Here is a 22,439-nt window from a genome sequence, read left to right as displayed (position 1 = left end):
GTAAGGAGGAATGCTGGGCTCTCCTTACCAGGGCCTGTTATACTACAACTAGGGGGGACTACAGAGCCCAGCATTCCTCCTTACCAGGGCCTACGGTACTACAACTAGCATTAGGTAACTCTTCTAACCTGATGCCCGTGCCTGCCATGATCGGTCTAAGCAGTGCGCAGCATGCCCCAGCCCGCCAGGGTTCCAGCTTCTCATAAGAGACGTCACGTGAGTAAATCAACTCTTCATTCATTCTGCATTGTGAGTGTCCTCCTATAATAGCGATTCCAGACTTTAAAATTGGAATGGATCATTAAAAAGGAGAAGTGGGGGACCCTGCCTAGTGCCTTGTTTGCTCTAAAGGGAATATATGGAGGACCCTATGTGGCCTGCTCTAAAGGGGGATCCATGAGGGAACCTGCTCTACTAAAAGGGGATCTATGGGGGGACCTGCTCTACTAAAGGGGGATCTCTGGGGATGCTGGCCTGCTCTAAAGGGGGATCTATAGCAACCCTGCACTAAAGGGGATCTATTCCATAGATCCCCCTTTAGAGCAGGGTCCCCATAGATCCCCCTTTAGAGCTCAGTTCCCCTTTAGGGGAGGCCCAGGCTCCCCATAGATCCCCTTTAGAGCAGGGTCCCCATAGTAATCGTGATGCATAGCGGAATCGAATCGTATCGAATCGCGACCCTAATAATCGTAATCGCATCGAATCGTGAGGTAAGTGAAGATGCGCAGCCCTACCTAACATGTCACGCTTTACAACTGCGCACTCTCATGGAACGGCACCAAACCAGAGACAACACTTTTTACTAAGTTACTAGTTTAGAGTAACAGAAGGTCTAGCAGTAGAATTTTTGCTCTCGCTTTAACATTCGTGGTGATGCCTCACATGTGTGGTGTGAACACTGTTTACATATGCAGGTCTACGTATGTTCTCTTCTGCTCACGACCACGGGGGCACTTTACATTTTTTTTTTATTTTTGTTTTTTTCTTTTGATTTTTACACGGTCCCTTTAATATATTTATTTTTTTTATCACTTTTATTCCTAATCACAAGAAATGTAAACATCGCTGATGATAGAAATAAGCCATGACAGGTCCTCAATAGGACTCTCCTCTCTGGAAAGCATAAGATCAATAAAAATAAAACATTGATCTCGGCTTTCCAAAAAAAAAAAAAAAAAAAAAAAAAAAAAAAAAAAAGTTTACATCTGCCAGAGCCAGAAGTAACGTCACATCCACCCTCCCGGGACCATAGATATGGCCGGGGACAATGCAGTCCACAGGCCAGCTTTATGGTAACCCGGTGGCACATGGGAAAACCCAGAGAGGCGCCAGGAGGGGCTGATGTTAGGCTTGTTTGTTGTGTTAATTAAAGCGGAGTTCCGGGCACAGATCTCATTTTTTGATCAACATACGCCCGGGACAGTCAGGGCTAGCAGATTCCACAATGGCTAGCCTCTGATCTGTCCCGGTTCGCACTTACCTGCAAGAAGAAATACTTACTTTGAAAATTTCTTCCCCAGCGTTTCCATCTCTCTTGTGGGCAGCTGAAGCCGGCGCGGTCCTCTTCGGTGTCTTCTTCTCCCAGAATGCGCCGCACCGGCCCCTCTCGTCACTTCCGGTGCGGCGCCGCATTCCTAAACAGCTTCTGGGCATGCCCAGAAGCGGTTTAGCAGGGGAATGCAGCGTCGCCCGGAAGTGACGTGCGGGGCCGGTGCCGTCGCATTGATTCCTGGAAGCGATGACGTTCAGCTCCCAGGAATCATCGCGAGGCAGGAAGTGACGGGGTGAGCCTCGGCGCTGGAGGAGGAAGTACCCTGAGGTGAGTATTTACGATCTTCGATTACAAGGTGAGTGTACAAAAAAAAAAATAAACTATCCAATTCCTTTTCAGGTTATGTGTAGCTAGCGGAGGGGCACAAAAAAAAAAATACCGATTTTGTGCCCGGAACTCCGCTTTAATGAAAGTAAGGATAATACCACACTTGAGAATAAAAGTTCCTTAGGTTACCACACCTTTATTAACCATAATTCTAGGCTTTACCACATCAATTCTCTATCAGGTATCTTCACTTTAACTAGCACACCTACCATCAGGAAGGCCGCTCAAATTAATAATTGCTTTTACTTACTGGTTCATACGAATCTGCCAGTATGCCTTGCGGGTCACATTCATGTAACTGAAGTCTCCAGTGTAATATGTAGGATCAGTGCCCCCAAGTAGCAGTTCTCCACCTGGCTGAGAATCTGGATTTCTAAGGAAAAGGATCATGGGAGAAATATTAGAAATCATTGTCATGTGTATAAAATCTCATTACAACTACTAAAAAGGTTTCATATTTGCAAACTGTAAATGCATCTGACTTTGCAGTACGGAATAAAAATCAACAAATTTTATAAGAGATTCGCAGATGTTCACATCCCTCCACTTACTGACATCTACAGAAATGTCTGAACCTTTGAAATAATGGGTCTTGAGACCCCAGAGGCACCATACAGAAATGAGAAAAGGGGAGAGTCTCATGTCTAGAACTACCGCAGACCACTACAGAGAATATTATTCAGGCATGTTAAAACGGTTTCTTAATTGTAACCTCAATGGAGACAAGATGCTGGCAATTCTGTGACAATTCCATAGATAGTAAAGCTGTCCCTCAGCCAAAGCAAGCTGTCATTAAAAGCATAAAGGGGGGGGGGGGGGGTGTACGAAGCCAAAACAATAGAGTTGAAAAGTTTTAATGCAGTGCTTTACAATCCATTTTAAATATTCAACGAAAACTCATCCATTCATTCATGTCTCAATGCTTTGGATTTTGCTAAGAAGTCACTTTAAGAAAAAAAAAAAAAAAACACACCCCCTAGCATTGTAGGCCAGCACAGTGGCCAAGTGGTTAGCATTTCAGCCTAGCAGCACTAGGGTTGCTGGTTTGAATCTCAGCCATGGCACGATCAGCCTGGTGTTTGCATGTTCTTCCTCCGTGGACTCTGGTTTCCTTCCACACTCTAAAGACATGCTGGTAGGTTAATTTGAGCCTGTCAAAATTGACCCCAGTATGTGTATGTATGAATATGAGTTAGGGACCTTAGATTGTAAGCTCCTTGAGGGCAGGGACTGATGTGAATGTATATGTATAGTGCTGCATAAAATTGACGGTGCTATACAAGTACATGTAATAATAATAATAATAATAATAATAATAATAATAATAATAATAATAATGTATGGCTGTGGCCATCCTGAATAGGGCCAGACGATTTGTGTAGAACTTTAATTCCTCTAATGCATATGCCCTTAGCTCAGGCATGCAAGCAGGAGGGTGGGTTTATCTGCGAAAATCCCTCCCGAAAACTCCTAGGATGTATGACCTAATTGCCTAGGCTTCAAAACCAGGAGGTAACAGAAGAAATGTAAAAAAAAAAACAAGTTAATATGATATACTTTCCTATCTATTTACAAATGCTAGCAGCATGAGAATTAAAAATAGTCAGCATTGATTGAGAGAGTGAAGCTCCACTTTAAGCAACATGACAAAAGATAGAAACTTGCTAGAAATTTCAAGATTCTCTACTAGTCTAAACAGACTGGAAACTGAACTTGAAAATTGTTATTTAGTTGTTAGGACCATGGAGTGGGAAAATCACAGACATCACAGCACTTAAACCTGTACTCCGGCATCCACCTTACAATGTCCTCAATTCCCTCTCTCCTCAAGATCCACATCATTTACTGCTTGTTTGTTTAAGCAACTAATGTGATGCAAAAATGTGGTTTTAAGTCACTTGTCACACACTTAAGATCACTGAAATTCCTTGTTATTGCTGGGAGCAGTGGAAGGATCTTGTTCAGTGTTGTATCTCATTTTTGACAACTCCGTGTATCACACAGGCCAATTAGAATAGTTTGTCCACATATCCACGATTTATAATATATTGCAGAGCGATGACACTAAAATGTCTTATATGCAGCGTTGGGAGGAGGACCTGGGTGAGGACCTGGGTGAGGACCTGGACCGGGCTGATTGGAATGCTCTAGCTCAATGTAGTTCTAAATCCATCCTTAACACCTCTCTAATTGAAGCTAATTACAAGGTACTTTTGAGATGGTACATGGTCCCGGTCAGGCTGGCTGCAGCGGTCCACACTGCGTCTCCCAACTGTTTTCGGGGATGTGGTCTGGCAGGCACGGTGCTCCATATTTGGTGGACCTGTTCTAAGGTGCGCCGATTCTGGATTCGTGTTTACAATTTCATTTACTCATTGACGCAAGTCAACTTGACCAAGGATCCCCTGCAAGCTCTCCTGGGCAAACCGATAGCGGGGATTTCTAAGCATAACAAACGCCTTATAGCTTTCGTGTTTATAGCGGCCAAGATTGCAATCGCACGATCCTGGCGCACCTCAGTAGTGCCGCTCGAGCTGCTCAAAGCCAAGCTGTCTTGGATTATGATAAATGAACGGATGGTAGCCATATTGAATGATAAGATGAAAATATTTGACAAGACCTGGGAACCGTGGATCCGCTATTTGGCAGGCCCCTCTTAGGGGGATTTTTTCCGGCTCTTTACTATTGCCGGACCGCACGCTCCGGGGACTCGTTCCCTGGGAGGGTGCTGAACCTGGATGTCGACTTTTTTCCTTCTTAACCAGCCGCTGCCGCTCTCCTTGACTTCCCTTCCTTTCTTTCCTTTTCCCTTTCTCTGCTTTCTCTTTTCTTTTGTTGTGTATTGATGGCGGGATGTCGTATTTTGTAGTCAGGTCCATGAGACTGCGGGTGGGGGTCGGGTTCCGCTTCCCCCTGGGGGCGCAGTGTGTTCCCGTAAGGGGCGCCCGGGGGGGGGGGGGCCTGGACGGCCCGCTCCTTTAAGCACTGAAGAGAGCGATCAGTACCTGCTTCACACTGGTTTGACTGCCATTGTTATTATTATTTGTTTTTTTTTCTCGACTCCTGCTATCCACAATATTTACTTGTACACATTTAATGCTTTCTGCACCATGTGCTCCATGTTGTTTTCAATGTCTATGGTTGGGCCATTTTGGCTCGTTACACTCTGTTGTACTTTTTCTAAAAATCAATAAAAATGATTGAAAATTAGAATAGTTTGTCCAGGGCAGATTTTAGGCACAGAAAGCAGTGACCAATCAGGGAAATGAACAGTCAGAAGAAGAGGCCAACTCCACCTCCCACAAGCAACGAGGATGATACAAGCCTTAACTACAGAAGGACTGTTATGTAACCAGAGGCCTGTTAATGGAGAGAAGTTAGCAGTAACTGTTGAAAATGGAATTCATTGCCCTGCTGCTATATTTCAGATACCTTTGAAAAGGATTTAGAACTTTTCTGCTGCAGGAATAGGAAACTATAGTAAGGCAAGGTATTGCCAATGTAATAACAGAATAATTGCTCTGCCTGGAGTTTAGCTTTAATTGCTAGCAATGAAGCCACTTTGTCCAGCTACAGAAATATGAATGAACAGGTTGCCTGGACCACAGGTGAGCCTTACCTGTTCAGATAGAAAGAAAAGACATTTTTATCTACAAGCTTTTGATTCATGATGTCATCAAAGACAGTAGGAGCCCCATCTACAGATATTCTTGGGTAGGCCATTCCCAAAATACCATCAAACTTTGCTGCTACAAAAGTGATGCCGGGTTGTTTTACAGCCTCTGCAAAAAGCTGACCTTTCACAGCCAGTTTTCCAATCTGGATCAGAAAAAAAATAAATTGTATTATATTGTAAACACATAATGCAAGTTTAGAACATGCCTAACATACAAGAAAAAACAAGTGTTAACATTCTGAACGTCAGTATGCAGTATACTGTACATGGAACCCGTCTCAATTCACCAGAAAATTATTTCCTAGTAATATGGTAGACTACTTTAACCTACAGTGCCATGCTGTACAATGAATAAGACAAAAACACATAAGAAGTTCTCCAAAAAAGCTGACCGTCACAGTGTCCTCACTGAGATAACCCGACAAACTCCCACTGCCATACTGGATGGAAAAGTCTGTACCATTCTTCACATAGGTGGAGGATTTGGAAGAGTCATACTTGTGGTGTAACCCTGGTAAAGGAGAAATACAGCCGGTGAATGTTTTAGAAGAAGAAAAACCACATCCAACTTATAAACATAAAATTGTAATGTAAACTACTAAATCATTGACAACTATGTGAAACATTAGAAATCAGATAATACTGCCGATGTTCAATATGAACGGTTTACTGTCCCTAAGGCCACTTAAAAATGTTCTGCAACCCAAGGGGTTAAATCAAGTTCACGGCTTCAGCAGCAGATGTGAGCCTTGATACCATTTTGTTAAGCTGCCTCCCAGATAGCCAGTAAAAGGGATCCTATGGGATTGTAAAAGTGTTGCCCATGGACAATTTTGGTTACCATACTTTTTTTTTTTTTAATCATTTCAGGGGCGTGTGCACATTTATATTAGAACTTTAGGCAAAACTATTTTTTCCTTTTGGATAGAGCAAGGAAGGGTTCTAACCGCTGTTGGTTTCTTTTCCCCATCTGTGTCCCATTGCAGAGATTTCCCTTAACTTCCTGTCCCATAGTCAAGCAGGAAGTGAGAGAAAATCTCTGCAAGTTAAGGGGATTCCTTGCCCCCCCCCCCAGGTCACCAGAAGCAGTGTCCCCATTAGAAGATTTCCCCTATATTACTTTTCTGGGGACAAACCAAAAATTGGGATTTTCTTTTACTTTTAATGAGAATGGTAACTAGCACAAATAGAGAGGGTGAATCTCCCTAACGGGGGTTCAGACAGCAATAAAAACTGACAGGAGTTGTAATCCCCCTCTACTCTATTCGAGGCTAAAAAGTTTGTCTTTACTTGTACTTTAAGGCTTGACATGTTTGTTATTTATTTACTCGAAGCAACCCCACCTTCTATATTTTACCAAAAAAAGTGGAGGTTCAGCCGAAAACTAACAAAATCTACTTGCAGCCCTATTCTAAGACTAATCTATCTAACCTTGTAAAGCAAAAAAAAATCGCTCTACATACCTTTTCTGAAGCACACCCCATCGGTCTCCAGCAACGGATGCTGTGTGGAAGAGGCAGCCGACAACGGCTGGGAAATGCCTTGGAAGGGACATCACCCATAGAGTTACTATGGGGGCTTCCATTGTAGGCTGTTTCTTCTGCACCCGCCCACACACTGAAACCGCCGCTGACAGCTCAGAATGGAACCAGCCTAGTGCAGCTTCAAAAAAAAGGTATATATAGCGATTTCTTCATTAAAGGGCTAGATAGGTTAGTCTTTGAATGTGGCTGAAAGTATATTTAGAGTTAGTTAATTTTAAGCTGAACTTCTATTGTGTTTGTGTGCACCAAAATAAATTTTGTGTATTTTTTCCTGAAAATAAAAATTTGCTTAACAGTTGCACAAATATCAGAAGTCTTAAAAAATATATAAATAAATAAAATGCAGATTTTAATGTGTTTTCAAAAAAATTGCTCCAGATACGAAGCGTTAAAACACAGCAATCTGTCCATATCAACCAGTGTTCAGATTCAATTTTTTCACATTAAAAGCAAGTATCCGGTTGCTGCGGCGGTGCTTCCATGCTTCCTTTTATGCTACTAAAGGCCTGTGTTGAAGGGCTTTGAACTTGTGTCGGTGGAATCAGTTTGAGATGCTTATGAGAACATTCAGAATTTTAAAGGACAGAAGCATTCGACCTGCTTCAAACGAATTTTGCATAAACATATTGAAAGGAAAAACCCACTGGAAAGGAAAAAAAAAGCCCTTTCACACAGGCCGTAAGGGAGCATTGCTTCAGAAGACCACTGCTGTGTGCTCCAGGTAGAATGATAGAAAAAAAAAAACTGAGATGTCTTTGACAGAGGGCCCTTTTTTAGTGATAGGAAAGCTGAGTTAAGACAATGAAAATGAGAGGTTGTACATACTATACAGCCACCTACCCATTCATACGACCTACGTCCAAACAGCTGAAGCAGCAATTCTGTCAGAGTGAAATCTTGGAAAATCTACCAGTGGCTGCAGCCTCTCTCTGAATACAATATCCCAGCAGAGAATTCCTCCATCCTGGATGGAGGAATCTGTTAGTGTATGTTCAGCTTTAGGGCTCTTTCACACAGGCGGACCGTTCAGATCCGCCTGTCCGTTTTTTTGGCGGATCTGAACGGTCCCCCCATGCATCCCTATGGGGCATCGGATGTCAGCGGAGACATGTCCACTGACATCCGATCCGTCAAATCTAGACGGATGGAAACCCTATTTTCCATCCGTCCAGCGGATCGGATGAGAACGGACCGACGGTCCATTCCCATCCGATTTCCCCCATAGAGATACATGGGGAACTGACAGCTGTGTCTTCGCACACAGCGCCGAGACACAGCCGTCATCCTTATGCTCAGCAAGGGATCGGCGGATCGATCCCCCGCTGAGAGAAAACGGACTCCGTCCGACGGACGGAGTGTGTGAAAGGGGCCTTAGTCCTTAAAGCTGAATTCCATGTAGGGTTTTTTGTTTGCGGATATATAAATAGGTCCAGTTTGGATATATGCAAATGTAAAAAGTCCATACCTGAACAATCCTTTGTAAACGGAGAATCACCACAGAAGCCGCCATTACTACAGTGATCCTTGCGGTCTTCTGGGTCCTGTGCCAGGCAGCTGCTTCACTGCATGCCCCCCCCCCCCCCCTTTCTATTACACCTCACTGCTGCACACAGTTTGCAATTTTTAATTTGGCCTATGGCCACTGGCTAACATTCAGATTAAATGATATCCAACATCATCCTTCCTAAATGACCTGGCTGTCAGGACACACTCTTCCACTGCAACATCCTAGCCAAATTTTTCTGGCTATCTCCTACTCTTGCCTGCCTTTAGGCAACCCCTGAAAACCCCTCTTATTATTAAGCCCCCATCCCTCTTCCACATAAAATATGTACTTTTACCTTCTACATTAGCTCATCTCTCTCAGCTAATAACTTTCATATCATGTGCCCCTCCCTTTTAGAGTGTAAGCTCTCATGAGCAGGGCTCTCTTAATCCTCTTGAACTGAATCGTATTGTAACTGAACTATCTGTCTAAATTTTAAAGCTCTACAAAAATGGTTGGCACTATACACCAATCAGCCATAGCTTTTATGACCACTGACAGGTTAAGTGAGTAACAGTGATTAGGTTGTTACAATGGCATCTGAAAGTGGGTGGGATATATTAGACAGCAAGTAAACAAATTGTCCCTGAAGTTGATATGTTGAAAGTAGAATAAAATGGGCATCGCAGTTTGTTGTGTATGGGCTGCATAGCTGCATACCAGTCAGGGTGCTCATACTGACCCATGTCCACAGCCAAAAAGCACCTACAATGGGCACGTGAGCATCAAAACTGAACCACCAAGCAATGTAAGAAGATGGTGTAGCCTGATGAATCACATTTTATTTTAATTCATGTGGATGTCCGGGTTCATGTGGATCGCTTACCTGAGGAAGAGATGACACCAACATGCACTATCAAAAGAAGGCAAGCCGGAGAAGGCAGGGTAATGCTTTGAGCAATGTTCTGCAGGGAAACCTTGTTCCTGCCATTCATGTGGGTGTTACTTGGACACATACCACCTACCAAAATATTGTTGCTGTCCAAGTTCACCTCTCATTTAAATAGTACTCCCTGATGACAGGAGCCTCACACACTGCAAAAATGGCTCAAGAATGGTTTGAGGAACACAACGAGTTTGAGGTGTTGACTTGGTCTCAAGCTCTCAATCCAACAGAGAATCTGTGGGATGTTCTAAAAAAACAAAAACTAAGTCCGATCCATGGAGATCCACCTCACAGCTTACAGGACTTAAAGTGTTACTAAACCCACAACAGTAAAATCAGTCTCTATATGCAGTAACGTGTGTTATACTCACTGTGCATTGGAACCTAAGCAGTTAATCCTGCTGTTGTAAAAGGCTGTTGGTGTAAAAGGCTGTTTGATCCTGTTTTCTCTGAACCTGCCCTTCTTCCACTGTCCCCAACCCATCGCCTGATAGTACAGAGCCTTTTGGGCACTCTGCACATGCCCAGTTTTGATTTTTTTTTTTCTTGGGAGGGTGCATGTGATCATCACAGGGCCAATCAGCACTGTCCAGACAGAGGGTCAGGCTTCCTGCAGCCTCATAAGACAGTCAGAGGAGAATATAAAACTCTGCCTACGAGCTTTAACCAGACACTGAAAGAAGTCATAAGTCTACTATATACTGCTGATGAGAGTTTATATTTACTAAAATAATTGCATTTCCATGTTCTGTGTACTGTGGGAGACCAGATATAGTGAATGCAGGCTCCTGGGTTTAGTAACACTTTAAAAGATCTGCGACTATCGGCTTGTTGCCAGAAACTGCAGCATACTTTCAGAGGCCTAGTGGTGTCCATGCCTTGTTTGGTCAGGACTCTTCTGGTGGCAAGAGGGGGGATCTACTCAAACTAAGGTGCATGGCCAAAAAAAAAAAGTTATGGCTGATCAGTATATATATATATATATATATATATATATATATATATATATATATATATATATATATATATATATATGTAAAAAACAAACAAGCATATTAGACAAAGTCATTGTTAAGTTACTTACAACAGGCGATATCAAAAAATGAGCAGTGGACAGAGGGCACCCAGAGATTAGAGGAGCCAGTGTCAAATACCACCAGGAAGGTCTGTGGAGGGCTGCCGATACCAATTTCACCATAATACTGGGCCTATTAGAGAAAAAAGTTCATCCAAGATTAGACAACATTTTACTACTGGATACCTAAAAACACAGTTTGAAAAAAAAAAAATAATCATGAGACTGTTCTGCGTAAGAAAAAAAAAAAAAAAACCGTAATTAGTCCCCAATTTCCATTTGAGTATTTTTCTGCTTGTCTCCCTAAACCTGACTACGCCAAGTCCCATTCTTTTTAATGGTCCCTGTTTGACTGAATAAAGAAAAAAATACTCAGGCGTTTTTGATCCCACAGATTTCAATGGGAATGTCTGAAAACATATGCCTGCAAAATCACCTAAAAAAAAAAAAAACACCCTTTTTAAAAAATCACTAGGAATACGTTCTGCTCAGGTTTGGATGTGGGCTTAGTGATGTGGTTAGGGATAAAGAATTATTTTCTGAACTGAAAAAACACAGCTGATCTAACGACTTGCTAGAAGTCCCGGTTCACACATAAGCGATGCGGGAACCTGCGAACCAATCAACTCGCAGGCAGTTCACACTGCCATATGCGAATCGCTGGTGGTGTCAATGCAAAGTTAACGACACCCCCAGATCATTTCGCATATCGCAGTGCGAACTGTCAGTTAGGACATGAATCAGATCGCATAGGTGTGAACACCCATGTGATCCGATTCTGGTGCGGACCCAAATAAGGGTCCTGTGCTAGTTTTGTCCGAATGCGTATGGCTTAATTCGCATCACACAGACATCACATGTGATTTGCAGAGCAGTGCACTCGGAAATCACATGCAATGTCTGTCATCGCATATATGTGAACCGGCACTTAAGGAGACTTAGTTTACACCTGATCTATTACCACTGTCACGTGTCCAGTAGATTCCTGAACTCAAAGGTGAAATTTAAACAGGTAAATCATTTCATTGATCACGCGACAGTCAGCTGTGTAATAAAACAATATACAGATTACACAAAACTCTAAAAAGGTAAGATACATACTAGATAAACCTTTCACAGAAGAATATATTAGAAGGATGGGTGAATAACTGAACACACTACAGAACAAACAATATACAGTAAGGACCCTTTCAGGAGGCTGTTCTGATCAGGTCCACCTATCAGTTTTTCAGGTGGTCCTGATCGGAAGATTTATTCATTCCTATGGACAGGTGAATGTAAATGGACTTGTGTTTATTCACACCCACCTACCTCTGGGTCTGGACAGACCCACAAAAAAAAAAAAAAAAAAAAAAAAAAGGAGGGAAGGGGACTTAGGCAGAGTAGATCAGAGGTAGCCTGGTGAAAACAGACAGCAGACTCTGTTTACTTTTAGCTGCCTATAAAGCAAAGCGGATTCTGCAGATACTGAGCAGACACGGCTGTGTCATCCACCCGCTCTGCTCCGATCAGCATGGGATCAACGCTGACATCCCTTGCTGATTGCAACAGAATCTGCCCCATGTGAAGAGGGCCTAAGTGTTTATTAACATTTATTTCTTATTAGTGTTTAAATAACAACCACATTTCAGATGTAAAGGCAATACCACTAAGGGGTGATAAGACTATGAAGAGGTGTATGCTGTAGCACAGCTTAGATCAGTATCTTGCTCAGGACAGCCTTCCATAGAGTTAAAGCGTTTTGTTAGTTACCCACCCCAAAAAAAATAAAAGATCCTGTTCCTTTAAAGCATGTTACACAGCACAGTGCTTGTGCTGTGTAATTTGGCCCCCTGTATCACCTAAAAAAACCTGGCTGATCCTGCCCTCCTCCCTGTACACTGCCCACCGCGGTCAGTGTACGTGCATCCGTCATCCGCAGCTCTGCACTGTTCTCCGTCTCCCTCTGTCCTCCTCCCCCCTCCCCTCCCTGCTCCAGGTGCTCGCCCCCTCCCCTTCTGCTACTGAAAAACCTTTTATTATCTTATATAATCCTCTGTTTCCCAATGCTGGGTGCTCCTATCACCGTGTTTTATATATAAAAAAAAAAAAAAAATGCTGGCTTTGCCCAATTTCAGAGCGCCGCTGAGCCGTCACGTGACTGGCTCTCTCCTCCTCCCCTCCTGACTGACGTCAGTGGGGGAATCTCGGCTTGGCTCCGCCCACTGCAGCTGTCAGGCAAGGAGAGGAGAGAGGCAGCGGGTCACGTGACAGCCGATCAGCGCTCTGAAATCAGGTAAAGCCAGCATTTTTTTAATAAAACACAGTGACTTGAGCACCCAGCATTGGATAAACAAAGAGGATTAGAGAAACTTAGCAGTGTGGGTAACAACCACTTTAAATGCTAAACCAGCCTTTTTTCAACCAGGATGCCTTCAGGTTTCTTCAGGGGTGCCCTTGCAAATTCCTTAGAAAATTGGCCAAAAACAGTATACAAGCCAGCAGATAGATCAAGACTACCTTTTAGTTACAGAAAGCCACAGGCTTTTTATTGTGCACCATTACAACCTTCCAGTCACTGGTGTCCCAACAACCAATGGCGTCTTTGGTTCATAAGGATGACATCGGGCACCTGCACAGCAACCATGTTTGCCCCTCTCTGTCAGCACGGGGAGAAAAGAAACACTGAAATACCTGGCAGTACCAATTTGCTTTGGAAAAATAAATAATCTCTAATGTTGTGTGTCCTACGTGTGTGGTGTTGTTACTTTCTGTAAAACATTTATTTTGTTTTTTTTACATTTTAGAATGGGGTGCCTCAAAATTGTCCATAATTTTAAAGGGTGCCTTGACTGAAAAAGGTTGATAAACACTGCACTAGACACAGCTAGCTCTAGTTACACAAGTCTGCAAAACAAACATTGGTGTCACAGTGCAATACAGTGGCTGTGTCCCAACAGAAATCTCTCAGACTAAGGCCATACACGGTTCCAATCTTGGCCGGTTCAGGTACCAGCCGAGATTCGAAACCATTAATGGGCAGGCTGATCGATCAACTTGGCTACGACCAGCCTCCCTGATTCTCTCACGAATATTTCTAGCGGCTGCTATAGCTGTGCTAGCAATACTTACTGTCTTCTCCCAGCAGGGAACATTTCCCTGCCTGTCTCCATCAGCCCCCCCCCCCCCACCAGGAGAAAATTGCAGATTACCCTGACAGCACTGTCTGTGTTGATGAAGGGGGGGGGGGGGGGGGGGGAAGAGTACTGCAAATTTATTTCCTGCACCTCGTGCATCCCTGTGCGGGTAAACATGTCCCTGCACTGGGCATGGATTTAATAAACCCATGTGAACGAGGCCTAAGAGACATTCAATGGTGAATGGGACGTTCTCAGAAAGTGGAAGCATACTTACATCCAGATAGTTCAGCAGAGTCTCTGGGGTGGGCTCCGTGCTCGTAGGGAATCCAGGGTAATATTTCTGGTTTGATCCTATGATGTCCATCAGATCTTTTGTGGCATTAGCCATGGTGTGCCGGATTGTGGGCATTTTCTTCAGAGGAATTCTGAATAGAGACATGTGAAGGCAGAGAATGGCTGAAACATTGGTACAACAAAATAAATTCTGTCATCGCCAATTTACAGGAGATTCTTCTATGAATAATAAATGGTAAGATATAGGAGCAGATAATCTGCAGCACTTAAAAAAATTAAAATCAACTAAAGAAAGGTAAAAAAAGGTGTAACGTCAAAAGAAATGTACAGTGGCTTTGTAACCAATTTCATTATCATGGTCTGTTAACACACAGTACACTGTAAACATGTTTATTTCCAAACTAAAATTAAATATGGATAATAAAAAATATAAAATGATTGAAAATCTTCAAATAAAAATAAAAAAGTGACCCAAACCCATAACTTATATTAAAGCGTAACAGCATCTTTGCTGTAGTTATAATTATACTTTACACCCCATCCCCCTCCCAGTCTTACCCACAAAATATAGCTAACTTGATCACACAGACTCTGTGTAAGTGAATTAAGGGCAGGGTCAGACAGGCACCCTGTGCTCTCAGCCATCACTTCCAAGTACAAGATTGTCCTCATGACTAATTCTTCACTGAAATGAATGAGAGTTTTACAGCTCATGCATGGGCCCAGCAGGGACTATTTTAAAGGGCAGATGTGTGATCTAGTCAGTGCTATTTTCCTGATTTGGGGACAGGCGAGTATAGAACTGGGGGAAGGAACTAGAAGTGAAATGCACAAAATGTGACGAAAGAGAGAAAATATATATACCTATATATATTTATTTATTTATTTTTTTAATTAGTTGGTTCTGAGGCAGAAGGTTTTCTACTTTCTGTGCATGAAGGTAAAAAAACCCTTTGTATTCAGCATCCCCCCCAGACCACCCACAATACTTACCCATGCCCGATTGTGATCCAGTTATGTGCACGAGAGCCACTGGTCTCCCGGGTATCTGCCCTCTCACTGGCTGAGACTTGCAGCAGCAGGAGTCATTGCACAGCAAGGGATGAGGTAGTGGGGGGGGGCGGGACTGAGTCACGCTGTGTCTCCCATAGACACACATAGGCGGCTTGGGAGCGAGCACACTTGAGTACCCTTATAGCAAGTAGCTTGCTATGGAGGCACTCAGCAGGGGGAGGAGTCCAGAGTGCTGGAAGGAGAACTGAAAAGGAGGATCGGGGCTGCACAGTGCAAAAGCATTGCACAGAGCAGGTAGGTATAACAGGTTTGCTATTTTTTTTTAAATAAAAATTGTAGGTTTACCTTTGGAAACATGTAACATGTTCTACCCATTTCCCAATGCTGCAGCCTAATCACCTAACCCCACATCCCCCCGTGATAGCAGTACGGGGAGAAGTTCTCTATACTGCTGTCACTTTTTTCAAATCAGCGCAGCTGTGCCGGGCTCTGTGCACACAGCCACGTCATTCATTCACACAGATCTGTTCGTGAATGAACTACAAGCCCCGACATCCTTTGTGGCTGTCAGCTTCTAGTTCTCAATGAGCACCGTGGTATTTCATTGGTTCTTCCTGTCAGTATGTCTGCTTGCCTGTACGGAATGTATGAGCAAACAGGTACACTGACAGGTCTGCAGGAGACATGCATAGCAACAGATCTGCTTGTTGCTGGTGCAATGCTTTACAGTATATATTTATTTATTTTTTTTTTTTTTTAATTAATAATAAATGGCACTTTTTTTTTTTTACCTGGAAAAAAAAAAAAGTACATTATTTACTTTTTAAAGTGAACTTATCCTTAAGGCCCCTTTCACACTTGTGCAACTTCAAAGTCGTGCAATTTTACCGCAACTTTTTGCCACGATTTTGATGCGAGTTTGACTGGGCTTATAATGTCTTTTCCTCAAAACGCATCAAAATCATGGCAAAAGTAGTGCAGGGACTACTTTGAACTCTGTGCAACTTCAAGTCGCACAGATATGAATGGGGCTCATTGGAAATAATGGAGAACGACTTGTCATGCGATTTTGCAGTCCCAAATCGTATGACAAATCGCACAAGTGTGAAAGGGGCCTTAATATCACTTGCATGTCTGTATTACTTCTGTGAGTTTTCTTACTACTTATATACAATGCTAGTTTTACAAACATTCATTAAAAACATGACAAAAGTGTTTCCAGAGCACTCTGGGTTAATTGATCATATTAAAGGAATTAGGTCGAAAACCACTATACATTCTATTGAAAGTGTTGAATCTTTCTTTAGGCTGTGGCTGGGGGAACTGCAATATAATTTTAAATGGCAAATATTATCCCTTTTCAAGTATCCAAACATATTAGGTCTTATTACTGTTTGGCAAACAATTTACAGCCGCTCTTGTGATAAACATTTCCCAACCTGCGCAGCTACATGTAGTTCCTGTTTAAGCAATTTATCTTCCTAGATCAGATCTTCCCCTCCAGTGGACACCATTTTTGGTCAGTATATAAGGCAGGAAACACACTATCTGATGTCATTACAAGCTGAAGCACAAACAGCGAATAGGAAAAGTACTTAAAAAAAAAAAATGAAGAAACTTCAGCTATTGCTGATATTGCTGATGTATGGCTGCTAAAGTAAATAACGTTTTATCATTGCAGTTTTTAGCACCCAAGTCAGCAACAAACACTTCCCATTCACAAGCCGAAAGCACACTTTCAGCACATGCATTTAACTACAGTAAGTAAAGTCCTTTCCAATTGCTCTAAAACATGTCCATGGCCGCTCATGGGAACATGAGAGACAAATAATGTAGAATAGACACTTCTCAGCTCCCACTATAAACTTGTATCCATAGGACTACTTCATCTCCCTGACATTACTTACAGCTCCAGGCCTGACTGTGAAGTCAGTTTTTGAGAGCTGAAGGTCTTTAATCCGGCCATGTTGTCACCAGGGAGATCAGAAAGTTTGTAACCTTAGCCACAGGACTGTCAATTTTCAAACAGGTATCCCAAAGTCTCGTGCCATCTTCTTCAAAGGAGTATCAACTCTTTAATATTTTGTGATAAAAAGCATTTGAATAAGCTCTTTCAACCTTGAGATCATTTAGGTGAAGGTGCCATGCACTGGAAATGTTCACATTCCCAACTCCTCCAGATTTTCAAACATTTCATTCACTTTTGTGCTGATCACCTTGATGTGCATCAATAAAGTGGACAGTTTTTAGGAGCTTAGGTCTATACAAAAAAAAAAAAAAAAGTGTTCTGTGTAACCTTACCTCCTGACTTGCTTAAAAAAAAAAAAAAAAAAAAAAAAAAAAAAAAAAAGAGAAGAAAAAAAAAAAAAAAAAAAAAAAAAGAGAAGAAGAAGGAAGGCCAGCATTATTGACTTTCCACCCAATTGGATAGATAGACTGGAAAATAGCCTGCATTTCCTATGCATACTATAGATCCAGACCCGCAGTGGCACCATTTAGGAGCCTCTCTTTTCCCTGGCCTCCACCATTGTCAAGGTAGTGCAGAGAGCAATGAACAGTGAGCGAGAGGCACAGCCACACAGGATGGAGTGTAGGAGGTGCATGAGTTACCTTTACAGATTAACAAGTCGGTGATTGGTTGCTAGGACATCGGGCGGTCCTAGCAACCATCTACCAGCTTGTTAAAGCGGAGTTCCACCCTAAAATTAAAACTTACCTCCATCTTCATGCCCGGGGTCACCTGAAAAACAAATGGATAATCGCAATTGTTTTTACTTACCTGGTTTAGAAGAAAATATATTCACCTTACTTCCTCTTCCTCCCCTCGGCGGCCACGGCCCGTCGTCACTTCCTGGCTTGCAATGATTCCTGGGAGCTGAACGTCATCGCTCCCAGGAATCAATGCGCCTGCACCGGCCCGACGTCAGTTCCGGTTCAAGCGCCGTCATACCTTGCAAAACAGCTTCTGGGCATGCCCAGAAGCTGTGCAGGGATGACACTGCAGCCCCAGAAGTGACGGCGGGGCCGGTGCAGTGCATCGTGGGACCGAAGAGGACGGAAGAGGATGCAGAAGAGGATCGCGCTGGCTTCAAGCTGCCCACACCTGAGATGGCAGCGCTGGAGAAGACATTTTCAAGGTAAGTATTTCTTCTTGCAGGTAAGTGCAACCCGGGACAGATCAGAGGCTATCCATTGTGGAATGCACTAGCCCTGACTGTCCCGGGGGTATTTTTATGTATTTTTTTTTTTAAGTAGAACTCCGCTTTAATATAAAAAGTTAACCCTAGCAGCTTCTACTCCCACCCTCCATCCAGTGCTGCTGTGCCTCCTGCTCTCCACCCAATTTAGGGTAGGAAAGCATGGGCAAGAGGACATGTGAGGGGGCAGGAAGTGACAAGTGATAACACTGCTTGGGATTTCTATGCAGCAGAGGCACTGTGTTGTTGGCTCAAAATTAGGAGCCCACCAGACTTTTGGCATAACAGGTATTTTTCTGTTTTCGCCATGCTTTAAAGGTATAAAACATGGGAAAATTTGCATCTAGTGTAGAGATGTAATGATTTTTGTTGCAACGATCTACAGGTCGATGAAGGACAAGAGTGCTTGTGGCACTGGGTCAAGGACAAACCCTGATCTGAGGTCTGGTGGTAGGTATTTCTAGCACAAAAAAGGTGATGGAAGCAGTTAGTTACATAATTAAAGGCATTCTTATCCTGCCTTTTTTCAGGTAGGTGGTGACAATATTAGAGTCTGTACTGTCATTAGGTAACACTGTTTAAGCTAGCTCATAATAGTATGACATTTCCCAGCCTTAAAAAGTGTTGTTATGCGATTCTCCCTACGCTTCTAATAAAACACACCAAGAAATGCAGCCAATAAATGTGAGAATATGATCGGCCCTGTCTTATGTAGTTAACAGTTTAAGATCAAAACACTAATCTGTCCAGACATGCTCAACGACTGTGCTAATAATACCAGCTTTAATGCAACATGGATAACCTGGACATACACTGGATGAATGAAGGAATACGAACAGATTCCTCCATCCACAAAAATTATGTGGATGCAGGAACCCCAAACCCCAACCTCCCAAGCACCAGCAGCAGTCAAAATAGGAATACAAGGATCAGAGGCTGATTGAGGATGGAACGATCGACTTCAGTCCAGCAACAACAGTTCCTGCTAAACAGTACAGAATTCGGCCGACAATCAGCAGATTTGCAAGACTGGGCATGCTCAGAAAAGAAAAAACACAGGGAAAGTTAACCATCACATGACATCACTTCTGCAGTCGGCTGCTGTTGGCCGACAAAATTCGTGTGCAGTCTTTTGCGACGGCCGATCGTTCGGTACATGTGTACGGGGCTTTAGAGTGCACCTTGTATGCTATACTGACATACACTCACCGGCCACTTACTAGGTACACATGTTCAATTGCTTAGTAACACAAATTGCTAATCAGCCAATCACATGGCAGCAACTCAATGCATTTAGGCATCTAGATGTGGTGAAGATGACTTGCTGATTTACACACCAAGCATCAGAATAGGGAAGAAAGGGGATTTAAGTGACTTTGAACGTGGCATGGTTGTTGGTGCCAGACTGGCTGCTCTGAGTATTTCAAAAACTGCTGATCTACTGGGATTTTCACGCACAACCATCTCTAGGGTTTATGGAGAACGATGCAAAAAAAGAGAAAATATCCCGTAAGGGGCAGTTGTGGACGAAAAAGCCTTGCTGAGGTCAGAAGAGAATGGGCAGACTGGTTTGAGATGATAGAAAGGCAACAGTAACTCAAATAACCAATTACAACCAAGGTATGCAGAATGCCATCTCTGAACACACAACACATCGAACCTTGAAGCAGATGGGCTACAGCAGCAGAGGACCACACCAGGTGCTACTAACAGTTAAGAACAGAAAATTGAAGCTACAATTCACACAGGCTCACCAAAATTGAAAAAACACTTTTTCTGGTCTGATGAGTCTCGATTTCAGCTGCAGCATTCAGATGGTAGGGTCAGAATTTGACGTAAACATGAATCCATCCTGCCTTGTATCAATGGTTCAGGTGGCTGGTGCTGGTGGTGTAATGGTGTGGGGGATATTCTTTTGGCACACTTTTGGCCTCTTGGTACCATTGAGTATCTTTTAAACGCCACGGCCTACCTGAGGATTGTTGCTGACCATGTCCATCCCTTTATGACTACAGTGTACCCATCTTCTTCCAGCAGGATGATGCACCATGTCACAAAGCTTAAATCATCTCACCACTGGTCACTGGTTTCTTGAACATCACAATGAGGTCACTGTACTCCTATGGCCTCCACAATCACCACATTTCAATTCAATAGAGCATCTTTGAGATGTGGAATGGGAGACTCACATCATGGATGTGCAGCAGACAAATCTGCAGCAACTGCGTGATACTATCATGTCACTATGGACCAAAATCTCTGAGGAATGTTTCCAACACCTTGCTGAATCTATGCGAAGAAGGATTAGACAGTCTAGAAGGCAAAAGGGGGTCCAATCCGGTACTAGCAAAGTGTACCTAATAAAGTGGCCAGTGAGTGTATATGTCCATACTGAGACATATGCCTACTGGGGGGCCAAGTCCACCCCCACATACATTGAGCACACCATAGCCCCACCCTCACCTATACACAGAGCACACCATAGCCCCACCCTCACCTATACACAGAGCACACCATAGCCCCACCCTCACCTATACATATAGAGCACACCATAGCCCCACCCTCACCTATACATATAGAGTACACCATAGCCCCACCCTCACCTATACATATAGAGCACACCATAGCCCCACCCTCACCTATACACAGAGCACACCATAGCCCCACCCTCACCTATACATACAGTACACCATAGCCCCACCCTCACCTATACATACAGTACACCATAGCCCCACCCTCACCTATACATATAGAGCACACCATAGCCCCACCCTCACCTATACACAGAGCACACCATAGCCCCACCCTCACCTATACATACAGTACACCATAGCCCCACCCTCACCTATACATATAGAGTACACCATAGCCCCACTCTTACCTCTACATAGATTACACCTTAGCCCCACCTATACATAGAGTAAACCATAGCTCCACCCTCACCTATACAGAGTACACCATAGCTCCACCCCCACCTATACATATAGTACACCATAGCCCCACCCTCATCTATACAGAGTACACCATAGCCCCACCCTCATATATATATGGAGTTGCCCCACCTATATAAAAAGTAGACCATAGCCCCCACCTATACATAGAGCACTCCATAGCCCCTCCCTCGCCTATACAGAGTACGCCATAGCCCCACCTCCACCTATATAAAAAGCAGACCATAGCCCCCCCCCCCCCCCTATACATGGAGTCCCCCCAGATCTCTCTCACCTGACCAGCGCTGTGCCCGGATGTAGAAAAGCGCCCAGCAGTAGAGTCCATGTCAGTAGAGCCTCCATAGTATCCCGAGCTGATTATCTTCTCACACAGCCGAGCAAACACTGAGCTTCCTGCTATCACACTGCACACAGGTCACAAGACGTCTCATCACAACACGTGATGTGTCAGCTGACTCGCCTGTCACATAACTAGGAAAGGACGCGAAGATACACACAATAGTCATTGCTAACCCTTGGTCGCCCCCCAGTGGTCATTACAACCAAAACAAACACCAAACTCTAGCCTAGTGAAAGAATACAGTGGATAAAGTTCCAGTTTTTCTTTTCAGTGATTTTTATTTAAATGTTCAACAAAGGTACAAGAATCCAACAGGCACACAGACAACAAATAGTGTACATTGGCTGCATATCAGGGTACAAAACAAAGTGAAATGACCAGTTTTCTATTTTTTTTTTAAGTGTAACTCCAGCCAGAATAGTTTTATCCCCTTAGGCCCCTTTCATACGGGGTGGGCGACGGCAGCGGATCCTTCTGCTGATCCCCACCGAGCGGGCAGATGATAGGATCCACCAATGCAGAGCAGACACAGTCCACTGTTCTCTATGGGGCAGCCGGATACAAATGGACCGTTGTCTGTTTCCATCCGACTGTCATCTGATCCGATAGACAGATAGGGAGAAGATCCCCATTTGTCTGTTTTTAGCGGACGGGATCGGATTGGATATCGGCGGGTGTCAGGGAACACATGTCCGTTGACATCTTCCACCCAATAGAGAAGAATGAAGGTTCCTGTCAGGCCCGCCCAAAAAGCTGACAGGCAGGACCTGATGGAAGAGGCCATGTGAAAGGGGCCTATGTTTTCGATAAAGTGGAGAAGGATATAAAGGTCTGAAAGGTTTTTTTTTTTTTGCTGAATACAAATCCAGCACCCTTTCTTAAAGGCAGAGTTCACCTTTCCAAGAAAATGCCTAGACA

The 22,439-nt window shown here is 43.5% G+C and overlaps 1 protein-coding gene across 1 annotated transcript in view; it reads right to left on the bottom strand.

The window, feature by feature from the left end:
• Positions 1-21,624, bottom strand: part of LOC309565090 (cathepsin D-like) — a 28,744-nt gene extending 7,120 nt beyond the window's left edge. The window contains exons 1-6 of the mRNA XM_082269850.1: positions 21,456-21,624; positions 14,000-14,150; positions 10,616-10,739; positions 5,948-6,066; positions 5,499-5,698; positions 2,130-2,252 (exon numbers count right to left, since the gene is read on the bottom strand). Of these exons, the coding sequence (XP_082125976.1) occupies positions 2,130-2,252; positions 5,499-5,698; positions 5,948-6,066; positions 10,616-10,739; positions 14,000-14,150; positions 21,456-21,523 (785 nt within the window). The 5' untranslated portion in view covers positions 21,524-21,624. The remainder of the gene's footprint in view (positions 1-2,129; positions 2,253-5,498; positions 5,699-5,947; positions 6,067-10,615; positions 10,740-13,999; positions 14,151-21,455) is intronic.
• Positions 21,625-22,439: the final 815 nt, after the last annotated feature.

The sequence above is a fragment of the Pelophylax lessonae genome (genome assembly GCF_965119305.1).
Source record: "Pelophylax lessonae genome assembly, chromosome: 10".
In the NCBI taxonomy this organism is placed as follows: Eukaryota; Metazoa; Chordata; class Amphibia; order Anura; family Ranidae; genus Pelophylax; species Pelophylax lessonae.
The sequence above is the reverse complement of the archived record's forward strand: the minus strand, read 5'-3'. Positions and strand labels throughout refer to the sequence as shown.